The 26,477-nt window shown below is 40.4% G+C and overlaps 1 protein-coding gene across 1 annotated transcript in view; it reads right to left on the bottom strand.

Annotated features, from left to right (window-relative positions):
- The window catches only part of LOC134351209 (deleted in malignant brain tumors 1 protein-like), a 178,119-nt gene that overhangs the window by 86,766 nt on the left and 64,876 nt on the right, over window positions 1–26,477 (bottom strand). The window contains exon 9 of the mRNA XM_063057318.1: window positions 84–116. Within this exon, the coding sequence (XP_062913388.1) occupies window positions 84–116 (33 nt within the window). The remainder of the gene's footprint in view (window positions 1–83; window positions 117–26,477) is intronic.

Genomic DNA, 26,477 nt, shown 5'->3' with positions numbered 1-26,477 from the left:
TGATGTCAGCAGTCACCTATGAGCTTGATCTACAGTGACACTCAGACCCAGACCAACGCGCAATGGAAATTATGTAAGATTACCTGATGTGTCAAGCTGACAATCCCCGGGACGATCTGAAACAAGAATTGCATTATTAGAGTTAGTTGTTAGCGGCGTGCGGAGCGGTAGCGTTGTGTTGTAGAAACTGGTGGTACACAAGGGAGGCGGGACATCAAATTTATAAGACTGTCAGCCGGGAAATTCTAGGCAACAAAGTAAGTCGATGTACAGCAATCTGTTGCAGAAAAGTAGTTTCTCTTTCACATCTATTTGCTTTAACTGACAATATAATCACGAGTTAATTCATATTTGGTGTGCCATGTATGAACCAGCAGAAATGGGAAACACTCAGGAGTTCAGTATTGCTATTAACTAATGGTATTTCTTCGTAACTACGCAACACAGTAATATAAAATGAGATATATAAAACAGAGTAGCAATGATTAGATATGAATACGTGTGGAGATATATGAAAACCAAGCTCCTTCAATTCTAGGGGTAAATAAATAGTCTTACGATGATGAGTAATGTTCAGTTCTGTTCGTGGTATTGAGTTGAGTAGTGATGGAGAGAGAGAGAGAGAGAGAGAGAGAGAGAGAGAGAAGTTTGAGTCTTCAGGTGAGTTGACGTCGTCGATCTTCCCCTTGTCCTCCGTAATACTTTAGAAGTCAGGCATGTGACCACAACAAAGGGGACCGTTCTTCAGTGGTGGAATTATCAATCCAGGACACTCAAATTGCTCCCCACAGGTCACACCCTTTTCATTCTGCGAGAGCCACTAATCAATCCGCCTGATCGACCCTCCAAGAAAACACTTTTTCTGTGGGCATAACAAAGCTCATTCAGTGTCTAAAACCATGGGTCTGTCAGTCTATTAGCTGACCTTCTATTTATTTCACCGAGCTGAACAGCAGCTGACCATCAAGTAGCTCCTCCCTTCTCACTCTGTAAGAACAAAGAAGCGGACAATGTCCTTGCAAAAGTGTAAGCATGCTTCAGAGAAACCATAACACCATCTCAAAGCAGTCTCTCTCTGACGTAATAACAGGGTGTTTCTGTTGTGCAACTCTCTCTCTCTTTTAAAGGTATAGTCCATAAAAAGACTATGTCCCCTAGGGGTACACAACAGGTGCTCTTGTGGTGAAAATTATGTTTTTCATTTCTGCTGACATCTGCACATAGACATTTTCACACCAGCGGTCACAGAAGTTTAGTTCTCTATGAAACCTGTGGATAGTGGACGATGTGTCCACCTCTACGATTGTACAGTGAAGTTAACTCAGATAATTAGGCGTTTCGGACTACATTGTCTGCCCTAGCCAATGAGTCATGGAGCACTGCAGCACAGAAACAGGTACTTCAGCGCATCTAGTCCGTGCCGACGGAGCTTTCTGCCTGGTGCCATCTATCCGCACCCGAATCACAACCCTTCATAACCCTCCCATCTATGTACCTATTCAAACCTCTTTTAAATGTTGCAGTTGAACCGGCATCCACAAATTCAGCTCAGTGCCCCTTCCAAACCATACCTTCTTCTGAGTGTAGAGCTTTCCCACTGATTCCCAGTAAATATTTCTTCCCTCACTCTAAATCTATTATCTGTATGTCTAGCCTCACCCTACTTCAGGAAAAAAAAATCTATATATGTACACTACCTATACCTTGCAATTTTTTTGAATCCCTCTTCATCTCTCCCCAAACACGCTACACAGAATAAACCACTAACCTTTCCTTATAACTCAAATCCACAAGTCCCAGTACCATACTTGTAAATTTTCTCTGCACTATTTCAAGCTTATTGATATATTTCCTGGAGGAAGCTAAACTAAACTGCAAACAATATTCCAAATTCGTCCTCAACAAAGTCTTCAACTTGACATAACATTCTGTACTCTGGCTCTGTATTATTACGGCCAATATTCCACAATGTCTCTTTACAATCATTGCTACCTATAATGCCACTTTCAGGCAAGTTTGAATCTTTATTTCCTGATTACTTTGTTCCCCTGTTTCACATCATACCTCTGTCGTAAACAGTGATTTTTTATGATGCACGTATTGAAAAGCCAAAGTTATTGAAAGTTATACTTTTTTTTTAAGATTCGTGCATTTTATTACCCTGTTCGCTGGAACTCAGGATACTTATTTAGTGGAAATGACGTGGTGATATTCCCTCCGCAGGAACTGCATAGCACTTCCCTCTCCCAAATTCCACCCCCCTTCGTAAAAGACTTTAATCTGATACCAGATGCTCTCGCTGAAAATTGCATGTTTTTCGTTGAAAGACGAGAAAATTGTAGAAGCTACAACACTAAGCAGCACCCGCAGAATACTGGAAGAACTCAACAGGCCAGGCAGCAGTATAGAAGAGAGTAAACAGCCAAAGTTTCGGGCCAGGACCATTGATCAGTCCAGTTTACAACGTTCCATAGATGCTGCCTGGCCTGCTGATTTCCAGTAGAAGTTAGTATGGAATGTTTTCCATTATCTCAACTTAGATCCTTTCTAGATAGGCCGAAAGGTTTGTTTCTGTGCAGTAGCTTACGTCTCTATGACAGCACGGGGGTTGGAATCGAACCGCACTATCACAAATGGATTGCGGCAGCAAGACCCTAATTGCCTAAAAGATATTTATGTTACCTTTAACTCAGACAGCAGTGCATTCAGGAACCAGTGATCTGGGTTCAATCATGTCCTCTAGTGCTGTCTGTATGGCGTATGGACATTATGATTATGACATTCTAGCTTTGCCCATTTCACAAAGACGAGCGGTCTAAGTGAAATGACCACTGTAAGTTTGCACGTTGATGTGGGTGAATGGTACAATCTACGAGTGCAGATCGAGAAAGTAGGAAATAGTAAACAGGATTAAAAGTTTTGTTGCTGATTGGCGCAGACTCGGTGAGCGAACGGGGATCTTTGCATGCTGCCATGATCATATAACTATTTTCGGACAGTGGGATTAAATCATCATTATTTGCAACGGGAAATACCACCGGAGAAAATGTCGCCAATTAACGTGGCAGGAGGGAATACATTTAAACGCAGAAAGAATTGAAATCCATTAATACTGATTTCACTAAGATGTTAACTTAATTCGAACTTCTGAACAATAATTAAAGTGTTTTTTGGAGTGTGCAATTTCGACTAATGTTTCGCGCATTAAATTAGAATTTTATTGTATAATGATTTGCATGAGTTATCCTTTAACACAGGGAATTAGAAAGATATTGTAATCCCAAGGAGAAAGTATTTATGGTTAAAAACTTTATAAATACCGTGTTAGTGTCCTTGTTCCTAAGTGTGAAATATTTGTGAAACAGACCGGCGATTAAAATCTGATATGCGTCTTGCGTCTTTTTGAAAAGAAGCAGCTAACGAAAGAAGTACTCAATAAAGGAGTTAAAAGTAAAACAAAAACACCAGACAAATTTATATTTCAAAATCAGATTGATACATAATGTGACATAATTGAGCACAACTGAATACGAATTAAAATCCATCACTGTATGGACATTTCAGTGTTACCATCCTTCGAGTTATTTACGAATAATAACAACATTAATATTAAGTGTTCTCTGTATCACAAAATGATTTAGTGATGTATTTTAGGAAAAAAGCCTGTCCAAAACCTGAATCTAAATACATTGTTCAAGCACATTTGATTCACTGTGCCACATGATGGTAGAAAGAGCTGTAACTGCTAATTAACTCTAACAGGAATGGTTCAGTGCGTTCCGCTAGGATCAGTTCCAGCGCTGGCTGCCGTTCACATTAATACGTTATGGAAATTGTTTCCGCTGTGCTATTTCCTAACAGTAATTACTCTCCAGTTCTGAAAAGCTCCGATTCATTTTTTTTTTTTTTTGGAGTACTGTTTCAGTTCACCTTCTATTTGCGGATGGGGGTGGGGGTGGTGGTGGTTATGAGTCTAAGAAATGAACTTCATCGTTTAGGTGCTAGCTCACGGTGAACAGTTTAACAGAAATTTTAAGGGAAGTTCAGAAGAGCAATGTCTGCCTTAATATTATTCCCTTGATGTAGGTGTAGTCCTAAAGGTTCCCATTACATGACAGACAAAGAGGAAAGATTGAACATAAAGGTTCTGAAAGGAGATAAAATTAAAATCGCATTTTCCCACAGAATTCTACAGCGAAAGTTTTACCGGGACGGAGGGAATAAGAATGTGGCGAAAAGTTTAAGATCATGACATTTGTGATTCTTCACATCCATAGATCGGAACTTGGGAAACTGCACTGAGGGAACAGTATATTTGTTTGTATTTTTCCGGGCGCACAAAAGTGAGAAATTAAAAATCAGTATAAACTAATTAAACTCCATAGCTGCTCGGAAGTATAAGTGTTTGCGATTTTCAAATACTGCAGTGAAGAATAATAGCAACTGTGTTAATTTTAACAGTTTTCGCTAGGTACCAGAATGATTTGTTAAAGATTATCAGTGTAAACAGCCTTTTGAAAGCCTAATTATAAATACGTTCTTTAAACTCCTTCACTTCAAGGTGTCACATGCTGGTGGAGAGCTGTGTAACACATAATATTCAGAGATAGGATTGTACGCGACGTTCAGGCTGCAATGGCGGCACCGATGACTGTTGTTCAAAGTCAATTAATTATACACACAGGACTCCGATGTGCTGTAGCCCAACGGTGCTTAATCGCCAGTTCTGATGAACTCAGACTAATAATCGATTTCGATCGTCATTTCACAAGTGCCGCTGATGGACTGTTTTTGAGGAACTCAGCCACGGACGGTCCCCAGGGCGTAATGTAAGGTGAAGGATTGAGCATAGGGCTAGTAATTTAATCCCGTAGAAACCCAATGCTAGAGAAACACCAACAGAAAATGTAAAAAAAAAACTCATCTGGGTTCCAGGCCTCTGGCGAGCTGCTATTGGCAGCGTATGCCCCAGTAGGTGTGATGGGCTTAAGTAAATAAGCTGGTATTTGAGACACTGAGGAATACAACTACGTTATTCAGATGCTATTTCACTGTTGAATTTTGATATAAATCTCAATGGAAGTCCATGCGATCTATTGGAAACACATAAGGTGCCAAATATATATGAAGTATTGCTAACAAAATAGAATGTGGGGGAGAAAAAAACTCTTTGCAAGATAACTATTTAATTTTATTGCAAGTTTAATAATAAATTTCAGTTTTTAGTTGTTATTGTTATGAATTAGAAATATATCAGCCCGTTTCCTGGATTCTTTTGTCATTTGTTTCAAATTATGAAATCACATTAAGATTTGATTAGTACAGGTGAGTAATTAGCAGGAGAAAGCTATTTTCTACGATTTTAGTTATACACATTATAGTTGTTTATGAAATAAATATTCCTCAAGTATTGCTACCAGAGTGATAAAATTAAACAATTTTACTGTAGACTTTAATAATAACGAACATGCCAATTAATAATGGAAAACTTTCGATGTTCTCAATAAACTCACATTTCCAGATCGTCAACAGCACCAGTCCCAAAAAGCACGACGTCATTCTTCTGGGAGTCAGAGATAGCGAGGACTTCAAAACTTTAATCGATCAGGAACTGCAGACATAGATTGCTCTTCCTAACACCTTCTAACACTCCAATTGATCTGAAAGCTAACTCTTTGACACTGCTTTCTAAGAGTATCTTCTGTGTTTCCTGAAACAACCAGCACCTTCTCACTAAATTTAGGCATGAACTGCAGTTTGCAGAAACGCTCCAATGAGAAAGAACCTTCCCTTTATGGACTTTTCAAACCCAATGAACTGAGAACATATGAAAATTATTCAACCGGATATTTGCACTCTAAAAAACTCGTGTAACTTTGCCGTCCCAGAAGACATTATTCAGCCAATTACGACGACTGTGTTTTATCAGCAACCGCTTGAAAACACCTCTCCTTCCTGAATGCCGCAGTATTCATGTTTTTTTTCCCATGAGGTCAATCAACAAAAAAAGTCATCTTGTCATCGCTCTTTATCTATGTATATTTCTCGATGTCATACCAAATGTTCTGTTATTTCCTTACCACATGCCTGAAGAAAAACCTAATACTCCATATCGATCTCCCAGACGGGAAGAATATTATCCAGACTTTGTATGCCCTACCAGTACGCATTACGTCTATCATTGTGAGTCGCCGGCATCTCTTCATCGCGACCATTGTCTTCCAGTCTACGTAATGTGTTTATTTCACTGACACTCTCGGTCACTCTGACACGTACCCTTGGTAAAGATTTTAATATGCTCCCACTTCACTAAGATCTCCTTTTGTGTTCTTTTTTGAGTGAGTATCGAGATTCTACCACACTAGGTTATTTTTTTTTTCAAAATGGCCGGCTCTGCATGAATGAAACTCCAGCTGCAGGGAGGCAGATGCTCGAAAGCAATGCAGAGCGATGAGTGACAGAACAAGTGCCGCGGAGTGAAGGAGCAAAGCCCACTTGAACGTTTTGTTTTTGCCCGTAAGTCTTGCTATGCAGCGATAGTGATGACATTATGGTGGGAGTACACCATAATGGTATTTTAAAACTACCAGGCTCCTGTGAACATACCGAACAAGAGCAATATAAGCACAAGGTAATTAGTTTGCTCTTCCTAAATGCACTAGATTGTTTTTGTTGGATGGGAAATAATGCCAGTCAGTGGAATGATGTGCTTTGGTTCACCGTATCCCTGCAAACATTGTAGCATTTTGATAATAATGATAAGGCGCTAGGAGTCGTGGTTCATTTTGCAGCGAAGACAGAGGCAGAAAGACAGCTGTGGTTCTGCAAACACAATTTAAAAAGTTAGGTAGGAACTATAAAGCAGAGTTCTCATCATAGGGTTACTACTCTGTACTAATGCGGAAAGAAATTGAGAGAGAGAGAGAGTGCAGTTAATACAAGGTTATGTAGTTTGTAGGATCTGAGTCACTTCCGATATGTGGGTATTAGGGCGTTCTTCTCGGCCAGCTGTAACGGTACAGGAGGCAGGAGTTGCATCTAAACAGGAAAGCTACTAATAGCATTACATGGAAGTTCATTTGTTGTACTTGGGAAGGTTTAAACCAGAGAGGTATTTGTTGGATTCTGAACTTTCATTTCAGAAGTTGCACGGATTGATCGAGAAATTGATAATTAAATCGGAAAGGAAGAACAGACAGGGAGATGTTCATGAGTATTTTGGAACTTAAGGGCTGAAATGTGTACATTTCAAATTAAAGAGGACTAATTTTCAGATGGTTGAATATTGAGCATGGATTAATGTATTGTCTATTATGTTGTGTCATTGTGGCGAGAATTATGTTTGTGAACGTTACTGGACTTGCAGCCCAACTTTCTAAGATTTCAATATTGCACAAGTGATAGGGAGGGGATTAAAAACATAGTTACAAAAAAAAAGACACACACACATTACGTTACTGATGAGGGAGCATGCTGCCGCTGCCCTGATAGTGGACGTACTGGAGGGCTTTTTCACTGAGGTAATACAAGTAGTGATGCAAACTTGGAAAGATGCAGTCACTGTGATTGGAATTTTTTATTGCCATTCTAATAGCCAGTACGAGACGCAGGGACTGACTTGGAGGCAGAGCATGAAAATACATACCGAATAACTCAATGATATTTCAGTGAATGACTTTAAGTTATCCCATATTGATGGGCACTGCATTAGTGGAAGAGGCCAAAACAGAGCTAAATGTATCAGGTGTGCCAAAGCTGTTTCTTGAAACAACATGTGGATTATCCAGATCGGAAAGTGCCCAGAAAAAAACATTACATTGGGGGTTGAACAAACTGGACATGAATTAGACTTGACAAATTAGATTAAAAATAATCCAAAACCATTTCCATTACAAATTCAATTTGAAAGGTACAAGTGAGTGGTTACGATTGCAAATCCATAAGAGAGACAATTTATGCTTGGAGATAGAGATCGTTGGGAAAGTACTAAACGGATATTTTGCATCTCAATTCACTAATGAAGAGTGTGAGATCAGTTTGACCTACTCTAATAAACTAGGGCATGTTGAGATCAAGAAGTTGATGGTGCAGAGTATTTTGAAGGGCATTCATATGAATAAATCCGCGGGATCTGATGAGATTCATCGCAGTTTAGGGAGAAAAGCGAAAGGGGGGATGGTTATGGCTTAGATGAAAATCGTCTCTACTGCCAAACAAGCTGCCGAGGGAACTAGACATCAGCAAATGCTTGTATATGCATCTGAACTGGGATATCCGAGAACTTCTGCTCAAGTGCGCCTCACCGCTGTGGTCGTTAAACGTTTGTGGAAGATTCTGAGTAATAGGATTCATTGGACAGCAGTTTTAAAAATAGTAGGAATGAATGGCAGTTCACATGATTTTTTGAGGCAGGCCATCAACTTACCAACTGCACAAACGTTTTCAGAAAGTGACCGAGAATATTATTGACGGTAGACCAGTGGATGTTGTTTACATGGACTTTAATAAGCTGTTTAAACGAGCACGATGGTGAGTTCATCAGGAAAATTAAGTTGAACGAACGCAGTTATTCCATCATTTGGATTCACAATTGACTTGCCCAATAATGACCGAGGGTTGTGACTGAAACATAATCGTCTATCAGGGAGGATGTACCATGTGGTGTTCCGCACCGTTTGGTGCTGGGAGCTCCGTTTTAACGTGGTGTAATTGATGGGTTGATGTGCAAGTTTATCTATGATACAGTTATCGATACAGTGTGGAGGGTGAAGACAGTTACCAAACTAAAATACACGATGAAGATGATTTCCACTTCTCAGTGGAGAAAGGGCAAATCAGATGTAATCTGTGCGAGTGTAGGGTTTGCATTTTGGGAGGTAAATGCAGGGTGACATACTGGAGAGGAAAGCATATGGCATCCCGGCTCTAAATGCTGGGGGCATCCAGTATAGGATACACGAATTCATGATACATTTGTACAAGAGCTTTGCATGGCCGCACATGAAGTGCTAAGTCCCATTATAGTCGACAAGTTTAAGAAGATGCGGAGTTTTTAAACAGGGTGCACAGGACTTTTACCGCTAAACTGCCTGTGTTAGATTGCATTACCATTAAAGGGAGGTCAGACTGATGTGAATTAATTTGCCTTATGTGACGGAGGCTGTGGCGAGACCTGATTGGAATGCATTCAATTGTAAGAGACAGCCAGAATATGTCTTATATGGCATTCATATCAACTTTTAGAAAATGTACAGCAGCTTGAAGGTGAGGAGAGGGGCAGTTTAATGTGAATGTACCGCGCAATTTGTTTCGGGAGAGCAGTGGGGGCCTGGAATGCGCTGACAGGTTTGCAAGTGGAAGTATATACTGTAGCCGTTTTCAGTGGATCTTAAGATGAGAGATGAACCTGCAGATTTCGGAAGTATTATGAAATGTACTGGCAGAAGGGATTAGTTTAATTTGGTGCCGTGTTCAGCACAGACATCGTCAGAACAGACGCCTAACCCTGTACTGTTTCGTAGTCTATTTTCTCTGGCTAAACCAGTCGCTGTTTTTATTTCCTATGTCTTCTGTATCTTCTATGTCTTAATCATTGTGTTGTTGTTGTTGTTATCGGACATGCAAACAGGCTAATGTTCCAAGACTGATTACTTTCTTTTCAATTGTGCCTACCACTCGTGGTATTTAAGAGTTCTCCGTAGTATAGTGCAGGGGTGCTGAAATTTTATGAGAGTGCGTGTCCGTATTGACGAATGTTCTCTCGCACGCCATGGTATTTTATAGCAGTGATTATAGTTGCATAATGAAATAATAACAATAAATACGGACTTTATATTAAAAAGATAGGTCGTGTTGCTTATGTGCGTGTATTCAACGTTTTATACAAATGAAAGAATAACTTAGACAGATTGAAAATAAATTAATCAGTTTAGAAAACTTGTTCCTAAGTTACTAATATTAATTTTTGAAAAGAAACTGGAGAATACAAGCAGTTCTAAATCATATTGTTATTGCAGCCATTTAATATCCAAATACTAATGTGCAAACCAGCCCCGCGAGGTTTCCAAAAGTATCATCCAACATCACATGTTCTCAGAAACATCTATCTGGTGCCACGCCATCGAGAGACACTTCCTGTTGGAACATCACAGTACACTGGGGTGATGCCTTTGCTTATTTACTGCTTTATTTGGTCATAAAAAATGAACGGAATGCCACTTTTTCGTACAGGTCCGGGTTTAAAAACTAGAGGTACAGTACTACATGTCGCTGACATAATTTTCCACGTGATATTTTGGTCAGGCATGCCAGAAATTTGCAACCCCTGATGGCAATTCCTCTCTAGAGGGTGGTAGAGCATCATTATTCCTCTGGATATTGGGAATGAGTGATATGTAGCCACGCTGCCAGCAGCAGTCTCAAGTGAATAATTGAAAAGAGGGATCTGTAGAGCCTAACTGAAATTCATTGCAACTAAAAGGGAGAAAAAAATGATCTGAAAAATTCAGCAGCATTTTTCACCTGACTTTAAACATGCAATACACGAACGGATAGATGAGGTGCAGATCCTTGTCCTTCCAGAGATCTTTTCAATTTAAGGAGCATATAGGGGCATATAGCATATAATTATTCAGATTAAATATCCTGATGTGCAGTATTATCCTTTTAGGAAATAGTGAGGGTCATATGCTGTGTAAAATGAAATGGTACTGGGCCCCAGCATGGAAGTTAAATTTGCATCCAATTATGGCAATAACCTCTGATATTCTGCACCAGAATCACTTGATAATGCTTCTGCTAAATGTGCATCCCATTGTTTAACTTTCATTAACTTAACCACATTGATACAACGGATTCCTATTGACTTATAAGTTGCATTGATTGGATCATGTTATTAAAATTAATTGAGAATTATGCACATAACATGTTTGACAAAGGCCTTGGAAGCTTCCAGCATTTCACAAAATGAACTATCCTTCAGACGGACAACATCCCCATGTCATGTGCCAAATCCTAAGATGTTTCTTATCTACACATTCCACGTCGCCACTGATTATAATGAAATTTGCCACTCGACTGCATTTCTAAAACACAAGGCGTAATTTTATTTTCAATGTGTTAATATCATACATTCTCTTATCGAACAAACGACTGGATCCAACTCGCGCAACAACCAATGACCCAGAACTCAAATGCTGTCACACCGCTTTTTTTTTTGTTTGTTTTAATGATACTTCAGCATGAAACAAGCATGTTCTGTTAATTTAAGTCAATAAGACCGTATGATATAGTAGCAGAATTAGGCCATTCGGCCCAACGAGTCTGTTCCGCCATTCAATCATGGGCTGATCCAATTCCCCCAGTCATCCCCACTTCCCTGATTTCACCCCATACCCTTTGATGTCCTGGTAAATCAAGAACTTATCTATCTCTGTCTTACATACATCCAATACTGGGCCTCCACAGTCGGTCATGGCAACAAATTCTTCAATTTGTGCCTCAAGTAGTTTCTCCGTATCTCAGTTCTAAATGGACGTCCTTCAATCCTGAAGTCGTGCCCTCTTTTCTCCTACGATAGGAAATAACGATAAAATGAGTAATAACGAGAGGTTAGATAAATGGGTTGTTTTCTCCGAAGCGGCGGAAGCTGAGTGGAGATCTGACAGAGGTTTCTTCAGAGGCATAAATAGAGTAGACCGGGCGTATTTGTTCCCCTGTGTTGAAATGTCTAATATATAGGGCATTCGGGGAGGATGGATAGGTTCAAAGAGGAATTTTGGGGTATTTTTTTTTTACTCAGAGTGTGGTGAATGTATGGAATTCGCTGACTGGGAGTGTGGAAAATGTAAGTACATTAGAGGCTTTTAAGAGACGTTTAGATAGGCACATGAATGTGAGGAAGCCGGAAGAATATGGACACTGTATGCGAAGGGATTTGTTTTTTCTGTGTTTTTGATTTGCTTTTTAGCCGGTTCAACAGAATATTATGGGGCTAAGGGCCTGTTGCATTTTCTGCGTTAACCTTCTAGAATATTCTGCTCCATTTATCCACTTGGAGTAATACATTTGTCATCGTCAGGTTTGATACTCGAGTTTATTGTGTTTGGTGGTGGTAGATATTACGTTGACTCTGCAAATTTGCATTGCATTTGTTTTTACCTTAACGTTGACTCTCGGAAACATTTCAGAACAGCAAACCAAATATGGTCTATTTGAATACTCATGGAATCTAGCGAGATATTTCAGGAAATATAAACACTCTCCTCATGTATTGTAACTTTTCATACTCAGTGAGTTGTATCTTTTTTCTTACAAACAATAAGAAAAAGATACTGGAACAGTGGCCATTAAGCGCTATTTAATAGTTTATTCCTTGTATATATGAAGTTCTTGCCACATTCCACATCAATACAAGAAGGTCGCAGCAAAACTTGCTTCCTTGTTGAACTAACAGGAAATACCTGCCATCATGGCATATACTGAAAATATCATTTCTTTATCATTTCATCTGAAGTAATGATATGCCAGCTCTGTATTTCGCAGCTGACTGTGATCGGCCTAAGAGGTTTATGGGTTTAATATCTATCCAGAAATTAAACCCAAAAAGCCAATATTTTAATTTTAAGTTCTGTGTGAAAATAAAAAAAGCTGGAATGTAAATTGTAACAAGCTGCAAATGCTAAACTAAACGAAAGGTACTAATGTGTCCAGACAAAAATTTTCACTTGATCAATATAACCAAATCATATTGAGACCTTTCAAGCATTCTGAATAATATTTACTCAGCTGGCGTTGCTTCATCATCGGAGATAGGAATAGTCCAGAACGGAGGGCCAACCATTTACAATCCATGCGTCATTTTTTTTTATACAAGAGTTCAGATGCACCATACAAGTCCTGTACCCCCACTACTCTTGTAAAAATATGTTAATATTGAACTCGTAAGTGAAAAAGAAAATGACGCATGGAATGTAAAAGGTTGGCCACACCAGGTTCAGACTTTAAAATATTTCTGTTCTTAAAAGGTTAACTCATTCCCAGCCTTATTCTTCAATTGGTTAAATTGTTCGACTGCTGTCCAATGCCTAGAAGATTGTTTCAAAGCCTTTCCCTGCAGATGGGATATTATAAATGGGGCAAATCATGTGAGAGCTGCTAGATGCGCTCATTAGGCCAGATAACAATTGCTCACTCAAAGATAATGTTCATTTTCCTTGCGACTTTCTGTTTGTACAGAAAAAAAAATGACTAATGTAGAAAAATTTCCAAATAAGGGCAAATATAAAACAAATGTAAAATGAAAAGGGAAGAGTTAACTTAAGTTCAGGAGTGTGGAAAAAGAAGGCAGAGCAGAAGATATTGTATTAATAATATCGTCTTTGATCTGAAAGATTGAGCTGCATTTGCCACCTAAAACTTTGGAATTTAGTGTTGATTTATGTGCCCAAAGAGTAGGCCAGGTGCTAATTTTCCAACTTCCGAAAACCTTTTCAATGAAAGAAGCTTATATGAGCGATGGAAAATTGTATGGAAATTATATATCCTGATGTGCAGGACTATCTGTTCGGAAATATAGAGGGTAGTACGCAGGGCAAACAATAAATCGAGGTGGTACTGTTCCCAGAATGGAAGTTGAATGTGGATCCATTTATGGGAATAGCCTCTGACTTCACTCCACCACAGTCACTGGATAAGGCATCTGGTAAATGTGCTTCCCATTGTCCTACTGTCATTAGTAGAACACGTCGATATAAACGATGGCTACTGACTTACCAGTGACCTTGATTGGCCTACGTTATTAAAATCAACTGAGAATTATGCACGCACGATATTTGACAAAGGCCCTGAGAACTTCCACCCATTCCACAAATGAAACTTTCCTTTGACACAGAAGACTTCCCCATTTCATGTGCCAAATCGTAACATGTCTCATATCCACAAACTCGACATCACTGCAGTTTAGAATGAAGATTACCCCACAAACTCTGGAACACCTTGTGTAATATTATTTTGAATTTATGAATCAAAATCATTCTTGCATCAGCCAAGTCTCTGGATCTATCTCGGACAAACACAAATAACCCAACATTCAAAATGATGTCACAACGTTTTTATTGCGTACATGATGCTTCAACATGAAACAGCATTTTCTGTTAATTGAAAATGAGACATCAAAACAGACTGGATAAATAAGCTGTTTTCTCTAAGGCTGAGCTCTGACAGACGTTTTTCGTTGATAAGAGGCATAGATATAGAAAGTGAGTATTTTTCCCCCGGGCTGATATGTCTCATACCAGTGGGCATTCATCGAAGGCCAGAGTGGGTAGGTTCAAAAGGCTGGTCAGGAGTAAGCATTTCACTCAGACATTGTTAAATGCTTGAAATAAGCTGCCTAGTCTGGTGTTAGAGGCAAACAACTTAGAGACTTTTACGAGTCGTTTAGATAGGTGCATAAATGTGTAGTAGACAGTTCTGTTAGGGTGCTTATAATTTGAATTTTAGCTGGTTCAACAAAATATTTTAGGCCAAAGGCCTGTCGTACGTTTAATCCAAACATTCCAGTCAGTTCTGCTGCATGTATCCACTAGATGTAAACTCTTCATTCATCGTGAGGTTTTATATTCAAGATTTCTGTTTTCAGGCTGGTTGCAGATATTCTCTGGAGCCTGCAATTTTCCACTCCAATTCTTTTGACGAATGTTGACTCTTGAAACTCCTCTCTGGCAGGGAAGGGGTGCGCTCAGAATGATGGTTTGAGATGTGTGTATTTCCATGCAAGAAACATCATGAACAAAGAGGATGAGCTTAGAGAGTGGAACATACTTGGAGTTATGATGTTGTGGCTATTACAGACTTGGATGGCTCAAGGTCAGGAAAGGTTATCTAGTGTGCCAGGCTTTAAATGTTTCAGAAGGGACAGGGAGGGAGCAAAAGTGGTGGGTCGTGGCACTGTAGATCAGGGATATGTCACGGTTGCAGAAAAGGTGGAAGTCATAGGGGGATCATCTACTGAGTCTCTATGGATAGAAGTTAGGAACAGGAAAGGGTCAATAAATCTCTTAGGTAAGGTCTATAGACTTCCTAATAGTAACAGGGACATCGTGGATCATAGAGGGAGACAGATTCTGGAAAGGAGTAATAATAACAGGTTCGTCGTGGTGGGAGATTTTAATTTCCCGAATAGTGATAGGCATCTTCCTAGAATACGGAGTTTAGATGGGGTGGAGTTTGATAGCGGTGTTCAGGAAGGTTTCCTGACACAATATGTAGTTAAGCCTACAAGAGGAGATACTGTACTTGACCTGGTATTGGGAACTGAACCTGATCAGGTGGCAGGTTTCTCAGTGTGACAGCATTTAGGAGATAGTGATCACAATTCTACCTCCTTTACCATTGCATTGGAGAGGAATAGGAACAGATAAGTTAGCAAACTGTTTAATTGGAGTGAGGGGAAATATGAAACTATCCGGCAGGTACTTGGAAGTATAAACTGGGAACAGATGTTCTCAGGGAATTGTACTGCACAAATGTGGCAAATGTTCAGGGAATATATGCGTGATGTTCTGCATAGGTACGTTCCAATGAGATAGGAGAGGACGGTAGGTTACAGGCAATGTGGTGTACCAAGGCTGTTGAAAATCTAGTGAAGAAGGAAAGGAAAGCTTACGAAGCGTTCAAATAACTAGGCAATGATAGGACCAATCATGTGTGACAGTGGAAAAGTGTTTATGGAGCCAGAGGAGATAGCAGACGTATTTGCTTCAGTATTCACTACGTGAAAGGAACTTGGCGATTGTAGGGATGACTTAGAGTGGACTGAAAAGCTTGAGCATATGAACAGTAAGAAAGAGGTTGCTCTGGAGATTTTCGAAAGCATGAAGTTGGATAATTAACCGGAACCGGCCGAGCTATAACACTGCCTACTGTGCAAGGTATGGCAGGAGACTGATGATCCTCTGGAAATAATCTTTGCATCATCAGTGCGGTTGGAAGAGGCCCTGGAGGATTTGATAGTTGCAGGTGATTTCCCTTATTCAATGAAGGGCATAGAGATAGTCCAGGAAATTATAGACCAGTGAGTCTTACTTCAGTGTTTGGGATGTTGATAGTGAAAATCGTGAGAGGTAGGATTTATGAACATTTGGTGAGGCATAATATGACGAGTAATAGTCAGCATGGCTTTTTCAAAGGCAGGTCGTGCCTTACGAGCCTGGTTGAATTTTTTGAGGCTGTGACTAAACGCATTGATGAAGGTAGAGCAGTAGATGTCGTGTAAATGCATTTCAACAAGGCATTCGATAAGATACCACCTGCATGGCTTATTGAGTAGGGAGATATGGGATCCAATGGGCCTTGCTTATTTTTATCAAGAATATGCTTGCCCACAGAAGGGAAAGTGTGGTTGTAGATGCGTCACATTCTGAATGGATGTCGGTGACCACTGTTGTGCCTCAGGGATCTGTTCTGGGGTCCTTTCTCTTCGTGATTTTTATAAATGACATACATGAGGAAGTGGAGGGATGGGTTAGTAAACTTGCTGATAATATAAATGTTGGGGGTGTTGTGGATAGTGTGGACGGCTGTCAGAGGGTACAGCGGGACATCGATAGGATGTAAAACTGGGCTGAGGAGTGGCAGATGGAGATCAACCCAGGTAAGTGTGAGGATTTTCATTTGGTAGAACAAGTATGATGGCAAAATATATTATTAACGGTAATACTCCTGGCAGTGTGAAGGATTAGAGGGATCTTGGGTCCATGTCCATAGGGCATTCAAATCTGCAGTTTGACTGTGTGGTTAAGATGGCATACAATACATTGGTCTCCCTCAACTGTGGGATTGAGTTTAAGAGCCGAGAGTTAATTTTACAGTTTAATAGGACCCTGGGCACTCCCTACTTGGAGTACTGTGCTCAGTTCTGGTCATCTCACTGCAAGAACGATATGGAAGCTGTAGAAACAGTGCAGAGGAGATTTACAATGATGTTGCCTGGATTGGGGATCATGTCCTATGATAATAGGTTGAGTGAACTTGGCCTTCTCACCTTGGAGTGACGGAGCTTGAGAGGTGACCTGATAGAGGTGTAGGAGATGAGGCTGAGTACAGGGCTACGGTAGGAAACTTTGTCACATGGTGTGAGCAGAAATATCTGCAGCTTAATGTGAAACAGACTAAGGAGCTGGTGGTAGACCTGAGGAGAGCTAAGGTACTGCTGACCCCTGTTTCCATCCAGGGGTCAGTGTGGACATGGCGGAGGATTACAAATACCTGGGGATACAAATTGAGAATAAACTGGACTGGTCTAAGAACACTGAGGCTGTCTACAAGAAGGGTCAGAGCCGTCTCTATTTCCTGAGGAGACTGAGGTCCTTTAACATCTGCCAGACGATGCTGAGGATGTTCTAGGAGTCTGTGGTGGCCAGTGCTATCATGTTTGCTGTTGTGTGCTGGGGCAGCAGGCTGAGGGTAGCAGACACCAACAGAATTAACAAACTCATTCGTAATCTGGAGATGGAACTGGACTCTTTCACAGTGGTGTGTGAAAAGAGGATGCTGTCCAAGTTGCATGCCATCTTGGTCAATGTCTCCCATCCACTACATAATGTACTGGGTGGGCACAGGAGTACATTCAACCAGAGACTCATTCCTCCGAGATGCAGCACAGAGCGTCATAGGAAGTCATTCCTGCCTGTGGCCATCAAACTTTACAACTCCTCCCTTGGAGGGTCAGATACCCTGAACCGATAGGCTGGTCCTGGAGTTATTTCATAATTTACTGGCATAATTTACATATTACTATTTAACTATTTATTACTATTTTTCTATTACTATTCTATTACTATTTATTATTTCCATGACTATTACTATTTACTATTTACTAATAGCAGTATTACTATTACTATTTCTATTACTATTTATTATTTATGGTGCAACTGTAACGAAAACCAATTTCCCCCGGAATCAATAATATATGACTGTGACTATGACTATAAGATGATTTGAGGAATTGATCATGTGGATAGTCAGAATTTTTCACTAGGGCGGAAATGGCTAACACGAGAGGGCACAGTTTTAAGGTGCTTGAAAGTAGGTATGAGTGGATGTCAGGGGCAAGTTTTTTTTTTTCCGTAGAGGGTAGTGAGTGCGTGGAATTGTCTCACGGCGATAGTAGTCGAGGCACATACGATAGGGTCTTTTAAGAGACTCTTGTATACAGGGAACTTAGAAAAATGGAGGGCTATGTGTAACCCAGGTAATTTCTATAATATGAATAAGTTCAACACGGCATCGTGGGCCGAAGGGCCGGTATTGTGTGGTAGGCTTTATATGTTTCTATCAACAAGCCAGATATGGTCTTTTCTGAGAATTCATAGCATCTTCCCAGGGATTTTTGAAAATATATACACTCACCCCATGTACTGCAGCTTTTCCACCTCAGTGAGCTGCTTGTTGTTTTCTAGTAAACAATAAGAAAGGAGATTTTGAAACAATGAACATTAAACGATGTTTAATTTTTTATTGCTTGTATATATGAAGTTCTTGCCACGTTGCTGCATCGATACAAGAAGGCATCAGCAAAACTTGGTTTTCTGTTGAGCAGGCAGGAAACACCTGCTTTCATAGCGAAAACTCAAAATATAATTTATTTATCATTTCCTCTGAAGTATTGATATGCCAGCTACATACTACGCAGCTGAATGTGCACTGGCTAAGAGGTTTATGGGTAAATTTTGTATTCCAGATACTAAATCCAAAATGCCAATGGTGGAATGTTAAGATTGGTGTGAAAAGAATTGTGGAATATAAATAGCGATAAGCTTCAAATCATAACCAAAAAAAATATACCTCACCTTCCTTAATATTGATGAGACACCTTCACTACCCCTCCAGTATGATTTCAGAACAGAATATATACTCATGTGTTCAGGCGGAATTTCGCACTTGATTAATATAAAAAAATTATATTGAGTCCTAACAGCTTTCCTGAGCAGCATGTTGGTGAACCTGCAAGAAAAAATACTATCTTAGATCTAGTCCTGCGCAATGGGACAGGTAAGATTAATGATCTTGTAGTCAAGGATCTTCTTGGAAAGAATATCAGAGTATGATTGAATTTCGCATTCAGAATGAGGATGAAATCGTTAGATTCAAAACTAGTGGTTACGTTTGAACAATGGAGACTACAATGGGATGAGGGAGGAGTTGGCTAATATGGATTAGAAGCACAGGCGATTTGGTAAAACAGTTGACGGACAGTCCAATACGTTCAAAGAGATTTTTCACAGTGCTCAAAAAAAGCGTATTCCAGTCAAAAGTACGGACAACAAGTATGGGGAGAACCAGCCTCAGTAAACTAAGGAAATAAAACATAGTATCAAATTAAAAGCTTATGTGTACAATGTCCAAAGAGTCGTGGGAGACGGGAGGATTCGGAAAGCTTTAAACAGCAACAGAGAACAACTGAACAAGAGACAGGGAAAGGGAAGATAGTGTATGAAAGTAAATTAGCACAAAATATAAAAACAGATAGCAAAACGTTTTATAAGTATATGAAGCGGAAGCGGGTGGCAAACGTCAACGTAGGTCTTGGACGACGAGAAGGGGAAACAGATATTGGGTGCTAAGGAAATAGCTGAGGCATTGAAAAACTATTTCGTTTCGGCCTTCACGGTGGAGGACACGTCTAATATGCCAAAGAAAGATGTTATGGACGAAATGGGAGGTGAGGGCCCAGTTAAAATCATTGTCAGTAAAGAAATAGTGATGAGCAAACTCGAGGGCCTGAAGGTAGATAAGCCCCCTGGACCTGATGGGATGCATCCCAGGGTGCTGAAAGAATTGGCGGATGTTATAGTAGTTGCGTTGGTAATCATTTATCAAAACTCTCTGGACTCTGGGCAGGTCTCGTCGGATTGGAAGACAGCAAATATCACGCCACTTTATTTTAAAAAAGGATGTCGGCAAAGGACGGGCAACTATAGGCCAGTTAGCTTACATCTGTAGTCGGGGAAATGCTTGAAGCTGTCATTAAGGAAGAAATTGCGAAACATTTAGGAAGAAGTGGTTCCAGGGGACAAGGGCACATTGCCTCAAGATTCAGGGGAGACGATTTAGGACAGAGATGAGGAGAAACCTTTTAGCCAGAGAGTGTCTAATATGTGCATTTCTATGCCTAGAGAAGCAATTGAGGCTTCATCACTAGATATATTTAAGATACAGTTAGATAGTTTTTTTCTATAGGCATCTGTTAGTCTCGTGAAACCATGGATTTGCGCCTTGGAAGGTTTTCAGGGCGCAGGCCTTGACTAGGTTGTACGGAACACTGGCAGTTGCACATGCTACAAGTCTCCCCTCTCCACACCACCATTGTTGTCCAAGGAAAGGACACTAAGGCCGATACAGCTTGACACCGGTATTGTCGTAGAGCAATGTGTGGTTAAGTGTCTTGCTGAAGGACACAACGAGCTGCCTCAGCTGAGGCTAGAACTAGCGATTTTTTAGATCACTAGACCAACGCCTTAACCATTTGATCACGCCAAGTACGGGAATTAAGGCTTTGGGGAGAAGGCATGTAGATGGAGCTGAGTTCACGGACATATCCGGCATGATCTTATTGAATGCCGTGGCAGGCTCGATGAGCCGGTTGGCCTGCTCCTGCTCCGATTTCTTATGTTGTTATGCTCTTATGAGACTTTTCAGGCATTCAGGAGTGAGCTTCTGAGCTGGAATTGCTACTTCATAAAATATGGGAATAGACCAGAATGAGAACTGTTTCTATTCTTGAAAGGGTAAATCATTCGCAGCCTTATTCTTAAATTGTTTAAATTGTTAATCTGTTGTTCACATGCCTAGATAAATATTGAATATTCTTTCATAGCCTAACCCTGCAGCTCCACTATTGCAATTCAAGAAACCATATAAACATGGCATGAAACCTTTGATACAGCAATAAGAATTTTGAATCTACAAACCTGGTGCACCAAACCAACTGATTCAATGATACACAGAATGCAGATGTGGCCTGCTCTTCTCAGAATTCCCTCCTTACAGTGCAATGCAACTTTCAGTGCAATAACTAATAAGGGTGTAAAATTAAACTATAACTTTGTCAATATGTTGAGATACTTTGCACCAAGAAACATAGCTGGATTTGACTGAGTACTATTATCCCATAACCAGGATCTTAATGGAGGGAGATATTAAAGCAATGCCCTGAGCCAATGCTTCTTCATAGCCATCGCAATCGGGAACTCCCATTTTCAGGCAATTGTACCTCCTGTTCCAATGTCCACATTGACCAATGTGCACTCGGCCTCCTCCACTGTCAGGGTGACGCAAAATTAAAACTAGAAGAACATCATCCCACGTTGCCCCAGGTATTCTGCAAGTAGACGCTATGGAACGTGAATCCTGCCGTTTCAGGTAATCCTGCTCCAGTGTATTTTCCTTCCAATCTAGTCAATTCTTATACGCAAAAATCGGTTATTCCACAGATCCTACCCCTCATCTGTCCAGCACCCACATACTCCATCCACGAGGTACCCACTCCTCCAACTCCGATGTGTGCATTCTAACTTCCTGATCCAGCAATTCTTAAGCTTTGGATTGTGCACACAATTCACCGCAAGAACATTGACATCCATTTCTCACAAAGGTTTATTTTTCCATCATCTGCCCACAACCCACATACTTCTCCCACCAGGTGTCCTCTCCTACTCTCACCATGTGTAATCTCTAATTACATTACACAGCAGCCTTTAAACTTTGGATTATACAAATAATTCACCACAAGTACAGTAAGATCCACGTCTTGCATGTTGTTCAGTGTGCCAACTCAAAACGTTGACATCTAAGTGAATTTCAGTTGCATATCATGAACTGACATTTGAGTAGCATTTTTTTCCAAATTTTGTTTAGCAATAGGGCGCGAGATAGGCCCTTCTGGCTCTTCGAGCCACACTGATTAACATACTGTGACAAACCCGGGTGAATCCTAACCAAAACACAGGGCAACTTACAAGGACCAATTAACCTACCCTCCAGAGAAACCTGGAGGACCTTGAAAAACCTATGCATTCCATGGGGCAAACAGGAAGACTGAGATTGAACTCGAACTCAGACATCCCGAGCTGTAACCACACGACACAATGGCATCGTTTTGGAGTTCTGAGCAGAAATGCTTGCTTCCCTTTATTAGTAATAAAGAAAAATACAAAGAATGAATATTTCTCCAAACACTTGAACACATTCTTAATCTCAATGTATGTTTCTGCATGAACAAGTGTCTTCATTATCTCAGGACCTGCAGCACGGCTAGTATAGCTATAATAGATTAAATATTATTTGATAAACACTACGAATATTTCTATATATTTTTTTGGGATGAAAGCCAGCTACAACAATGTTAAGTTTTCCACAAACCAAGAGCAAAATGTCATATTTTTTATTGTGCTGCTTCTATGGATATCCCGTGTCTCTATTACTTTTACATTCATGGAAACATATTTATATTTGGTAGTAATCAGAATATCGAACATTACACCAGAGGAACAGACCCTACCGCCCATGACTATCCTCATGGACTCTATGTCCGGGCCAAACATAAAGCCATACAAATTGTTTGGAATTTTCTGCACACGGTTCATTTCCTGCATTCTATGCATGTACAGGATTAATTTCAGCATGTACTCATCAGTCTTCAACCATACGTTCTGGCAGCATGTTGCAGGCACCTACAACCTTCTGTGTAAGGCAACAATACAAGATATTTGCCTAGTGAATCAACTTTCTGCTTTCTTCCTGGCACTTTAAACCTCTGAATTCCAGTGCTAGATATTTCATTTTGATCATCTTCTCTGTTCAAGTCTCTCATTATGTTATATCAGGTCGCCTGCTAGTCACCCATGCTCAAATGAAAGCAATTTGATAATCCCGGTCAATTGAAGACAGAATAAAATTAATCAAGGTAACATAACAGCGAAATCTACACTTCCTGTCTCTTTAAAAACAATTGACTGTCTCAGTAAGTGCACGATGCAATGCATGATTGTTTTATAGATACAGTCAATCCAAACAACCACAGTTTACAAAATCATTAAGCGAAAAACACCAGGATTGGAAATTAAAAGAGGAAATTGGAAGTCCGAAAGTTCCTAGCAATTGATAAATGAACCTGCTTGGCCATGCCCGCATCTCAGGTTTTACTACCACGAGCTGAGAAGAAATGCGTTTTATAATAATAATAATGATTATTTGATATTAGTTGGTTCTTTTGGCATACTATATTGGCCTGAAACTGATCTGGAAAATTTGCAAAGCAGAACAATAACTAATATGACAAATTTCAGAAAACATTATGTACACTCGAATGCGTTTAGGTTGACACTACCTGGGACAGAAGAGTTAAGAGGAATAACAGAAATTAAACATCTGCGCGAGAGTCAGTTCAAAATTCTAAGGCTATATTTTCACTAAAGCAAACAGGATTCAGCTCTCTACATGAGCATATGCAATTCTAATCAGAAGTATACACCAGTAAAATTAAATGAGAACACAAACCTGAAAATAAAGAAATTATCACTATTGAAGATAATGTTAACTAATGGAACATCATGACCCTGCATGGAAGAATCCGCAGATTCTGAGCATACTCGATGTGGACAAGGAGGCGGTGAATGTCTGGCTCAGATTTGGAGACATATTCTCAGAAACAGAAGTGCTCCTTATGTCAATGCGGGACCAGGTGGTTGTAATATAGAATATAGAAATCTACAGCACATTACAAACCATTTGGCCCAAAATGTTCTGTGACCATGTGACCTACAACAGAAACTGCCTAAAATGTCCTTACCTTTATTTTTCGAGGCTGCATGTACCTATCTAAGATTCTCTTAAAATACCTATTTGTACCCCTCTCCACCAACTTTTCTGGTAGTGCATTCCATGTACCTAACACACTCTGTGTGAAAAAATACCTCTGACATCGCCTTTGTACCTACTTCCAAGCACCTTAAATCTATGCCTCCTCGTGTTAGCCATTTTATCCCTGGGGTGATAGAAACTTCTGATCATCCATACTGTCAATGCCTTGCTTCATAGTATACACCTCAATCAGGTCACCTCCCATCCTCCGTAGCTCCGACGAGAGAAGGACAAGTTCAGTCAACCTACTCTCATAAAGCTTGCTCTCCAGTCCAATCCAGTTCATAGCCTAGAAAGTTTCCACAGCATTCTCTCTGCATTATCCACATTCTTTCTGTACTGAGGAGACCAGAACCGAACACAGTACTCCAAGCTGTGTCTAACTAAGGTGTTTATAGCAGTCACATTTCTTCATGGCTGTTGAACTAAACCCCACGATACAGTTGATAAGGCCAACACACCATACCCCTTACTCACAGAGCTGTCCACCTGCGCAGCAGCTTTGAGTGTGCTGTGAATAGGGACCCCAATACAGCGATGATCCTCCGAACTGCCAAGAGTTTTACCATTAATACTGTATTCTGTCTTCAAATTTGACCTACCGAAATTAACCACTTCACATTCATCGAGTTTGAATTCCAAATAATGTGTTTATTCCGATCCTCACAACTTTCTGAATGATCATTGCCTGGGTAACCTTATCAAATGCCTTACTGAAATCCGTTTACTGTACGTTGACTACTCTGCCTTCAGCAATGTGTCTTATTACATCTTCCAAGAAATCAATCAGGTTCTTAAGGCATGACATGCTTTGATAAAGCAATGCTGGTAATCCCTAATCATATTATTCCTCTCCAAATGGTCATAAAGTCTGACTCTGGGTATCTTCTCCAACAACTTGCACACCACTGAAGTAAGACTCATTTGTCTACAATTTCCTGGGTTATCTCTACAGCCTTTCTTTAACAAGGCAATAACGTTTGCAACCTTCCAATCTTCTTGAGCCACTCCCGTTCCTATTGATGATGGAAAAAATCATTCCCAGAGGCTCAGCAATCTCCTCCCTCCCGTCCTACAGTAACCTGGGGTATAAATCGTGCCGTCCCGGTGACCTATCTAAATTAATACCTTTCCAAAGCTCCAGCAAATCCTCTTTCTTAACGTCTATGCACTAAGGCGTTTTCGGCCGCTGTAACTCGTCCGCACAATTTCCAAAGTCCTAGTCGCTGTTGATTACTGAAGGAAAGTATTCAGTAAGTACCTCCGCTACCTCCTCCGGTTCCATGCACATGTTTCCACTCTCACTCCTGATTGGTCCTATTCTCACAGGGCTCATGGTCTCCTTCCTCAGATACCTATAGAATGCCTTGGGGTTTCCATAATCCTGCTCACCAAGGCCTTCTGACGGGCCCTCATAGCTCCTCTAATTTCATTTCTGGCATCCTTATAATGTTCTCGAGTTCTAACAGTATCTAGCTTCTTGAACATTTCATAAGCTGTTCTTTTCTTCTTAACTAGATTTTCGTCATCGTGGTTTGGTACATTTTGTGCATCGTGATTATTTTCCCCTACCATGCTTCTGTGCTTCAGTGGTGAACATTTGCTGCATTTCTGCCGTGCATTTCCCTGAGAACGTCTGCTTCCAATTTATGTTCCAAAATTCCTGCATCACGGTATCATATTGCCCCCTACAACTTTAAAATGTTTGCTCTTTTCCAAATTGTCTTCTCCTATCCCTGTCCAGCGCCATTGTAAAGGAGATTGAGTTGTGATAACTACATCTAAAATACTCTGCCATCGAGAGATGTGCCAGATGACCAGTTTCATTTCCCAATGCCAGATCAAGTGCAGCCTCTTCGCTAGTTCGGTTATCATAGTGCGTCAGGGTTCCTTCTTGAACACACCTACCGAACTCCACATCATCTAGACTTCTTGCTTTAAAAAGATGCCCGTCAATATTAGGAAAGTTAAAACCACTCATCACAACAGCCCTATTAATATTGAACAGTTTGAGAATCTGCCTCCCTCTATGCTCTCCGGTGTCTCTATTGCATTTCGAGGGTCCATAAAATAGTCCAGTAGAGTTAATGTTCTCTTCCTTTTTCTGTCGCCTACCCACAATAACTCAGTAGACTATCCCTCCATGTCTTCCTCCTTATCTGCAGCCCTGATGCTATATCTGATTATCAGTGCTACTCCCCATCTCTTTTACCTAACTCTCTGTACTTTTTGAAACCTCTAAAACCCGGCATACTCGGTAGCCATTTCTGCCCCTGAGACATCCAAGTCTCTGTGATGGCAACAACATCATACCTCCACATACTGATCCACGCACTAAGTTCATCCGCCTTTCTGATGATAATCCTTGAATTAAAATAGACAAATCTCAAAACATCTGACTGACTGCTTCTTTGCTCTATCATCTACCCAACCTTCATTGTCAACTCCGTACAAGCTGTCACTACCTGCGTGCCAACCCGCCCAACCTCTGCCTCTTAACTTCGGTTCCCACCCACCTGTAAATCTCGTTATAACAGTTCCCAATAGCATCAGCA

The sequence above is a fragment of the Mobula hypostoma genome, chromosome 8, assembly GCF_963921235.1.
Source record: "Mobula hypostoma chromosome 8, sMobHyp1.1, whole genome shotgun sequence".
Classification (NCBI taxonomy): Eukaryota; Metazoa; Chordata; class Chondrichthyes; order Myliobatiformes; family Myliobatidae; genus Mobula; species Mobula hypostoma.
Note: the sequence above shows the minus strand (reverse complement) of the source record. Positions and strands in the feature narration are given on the sequence as shown.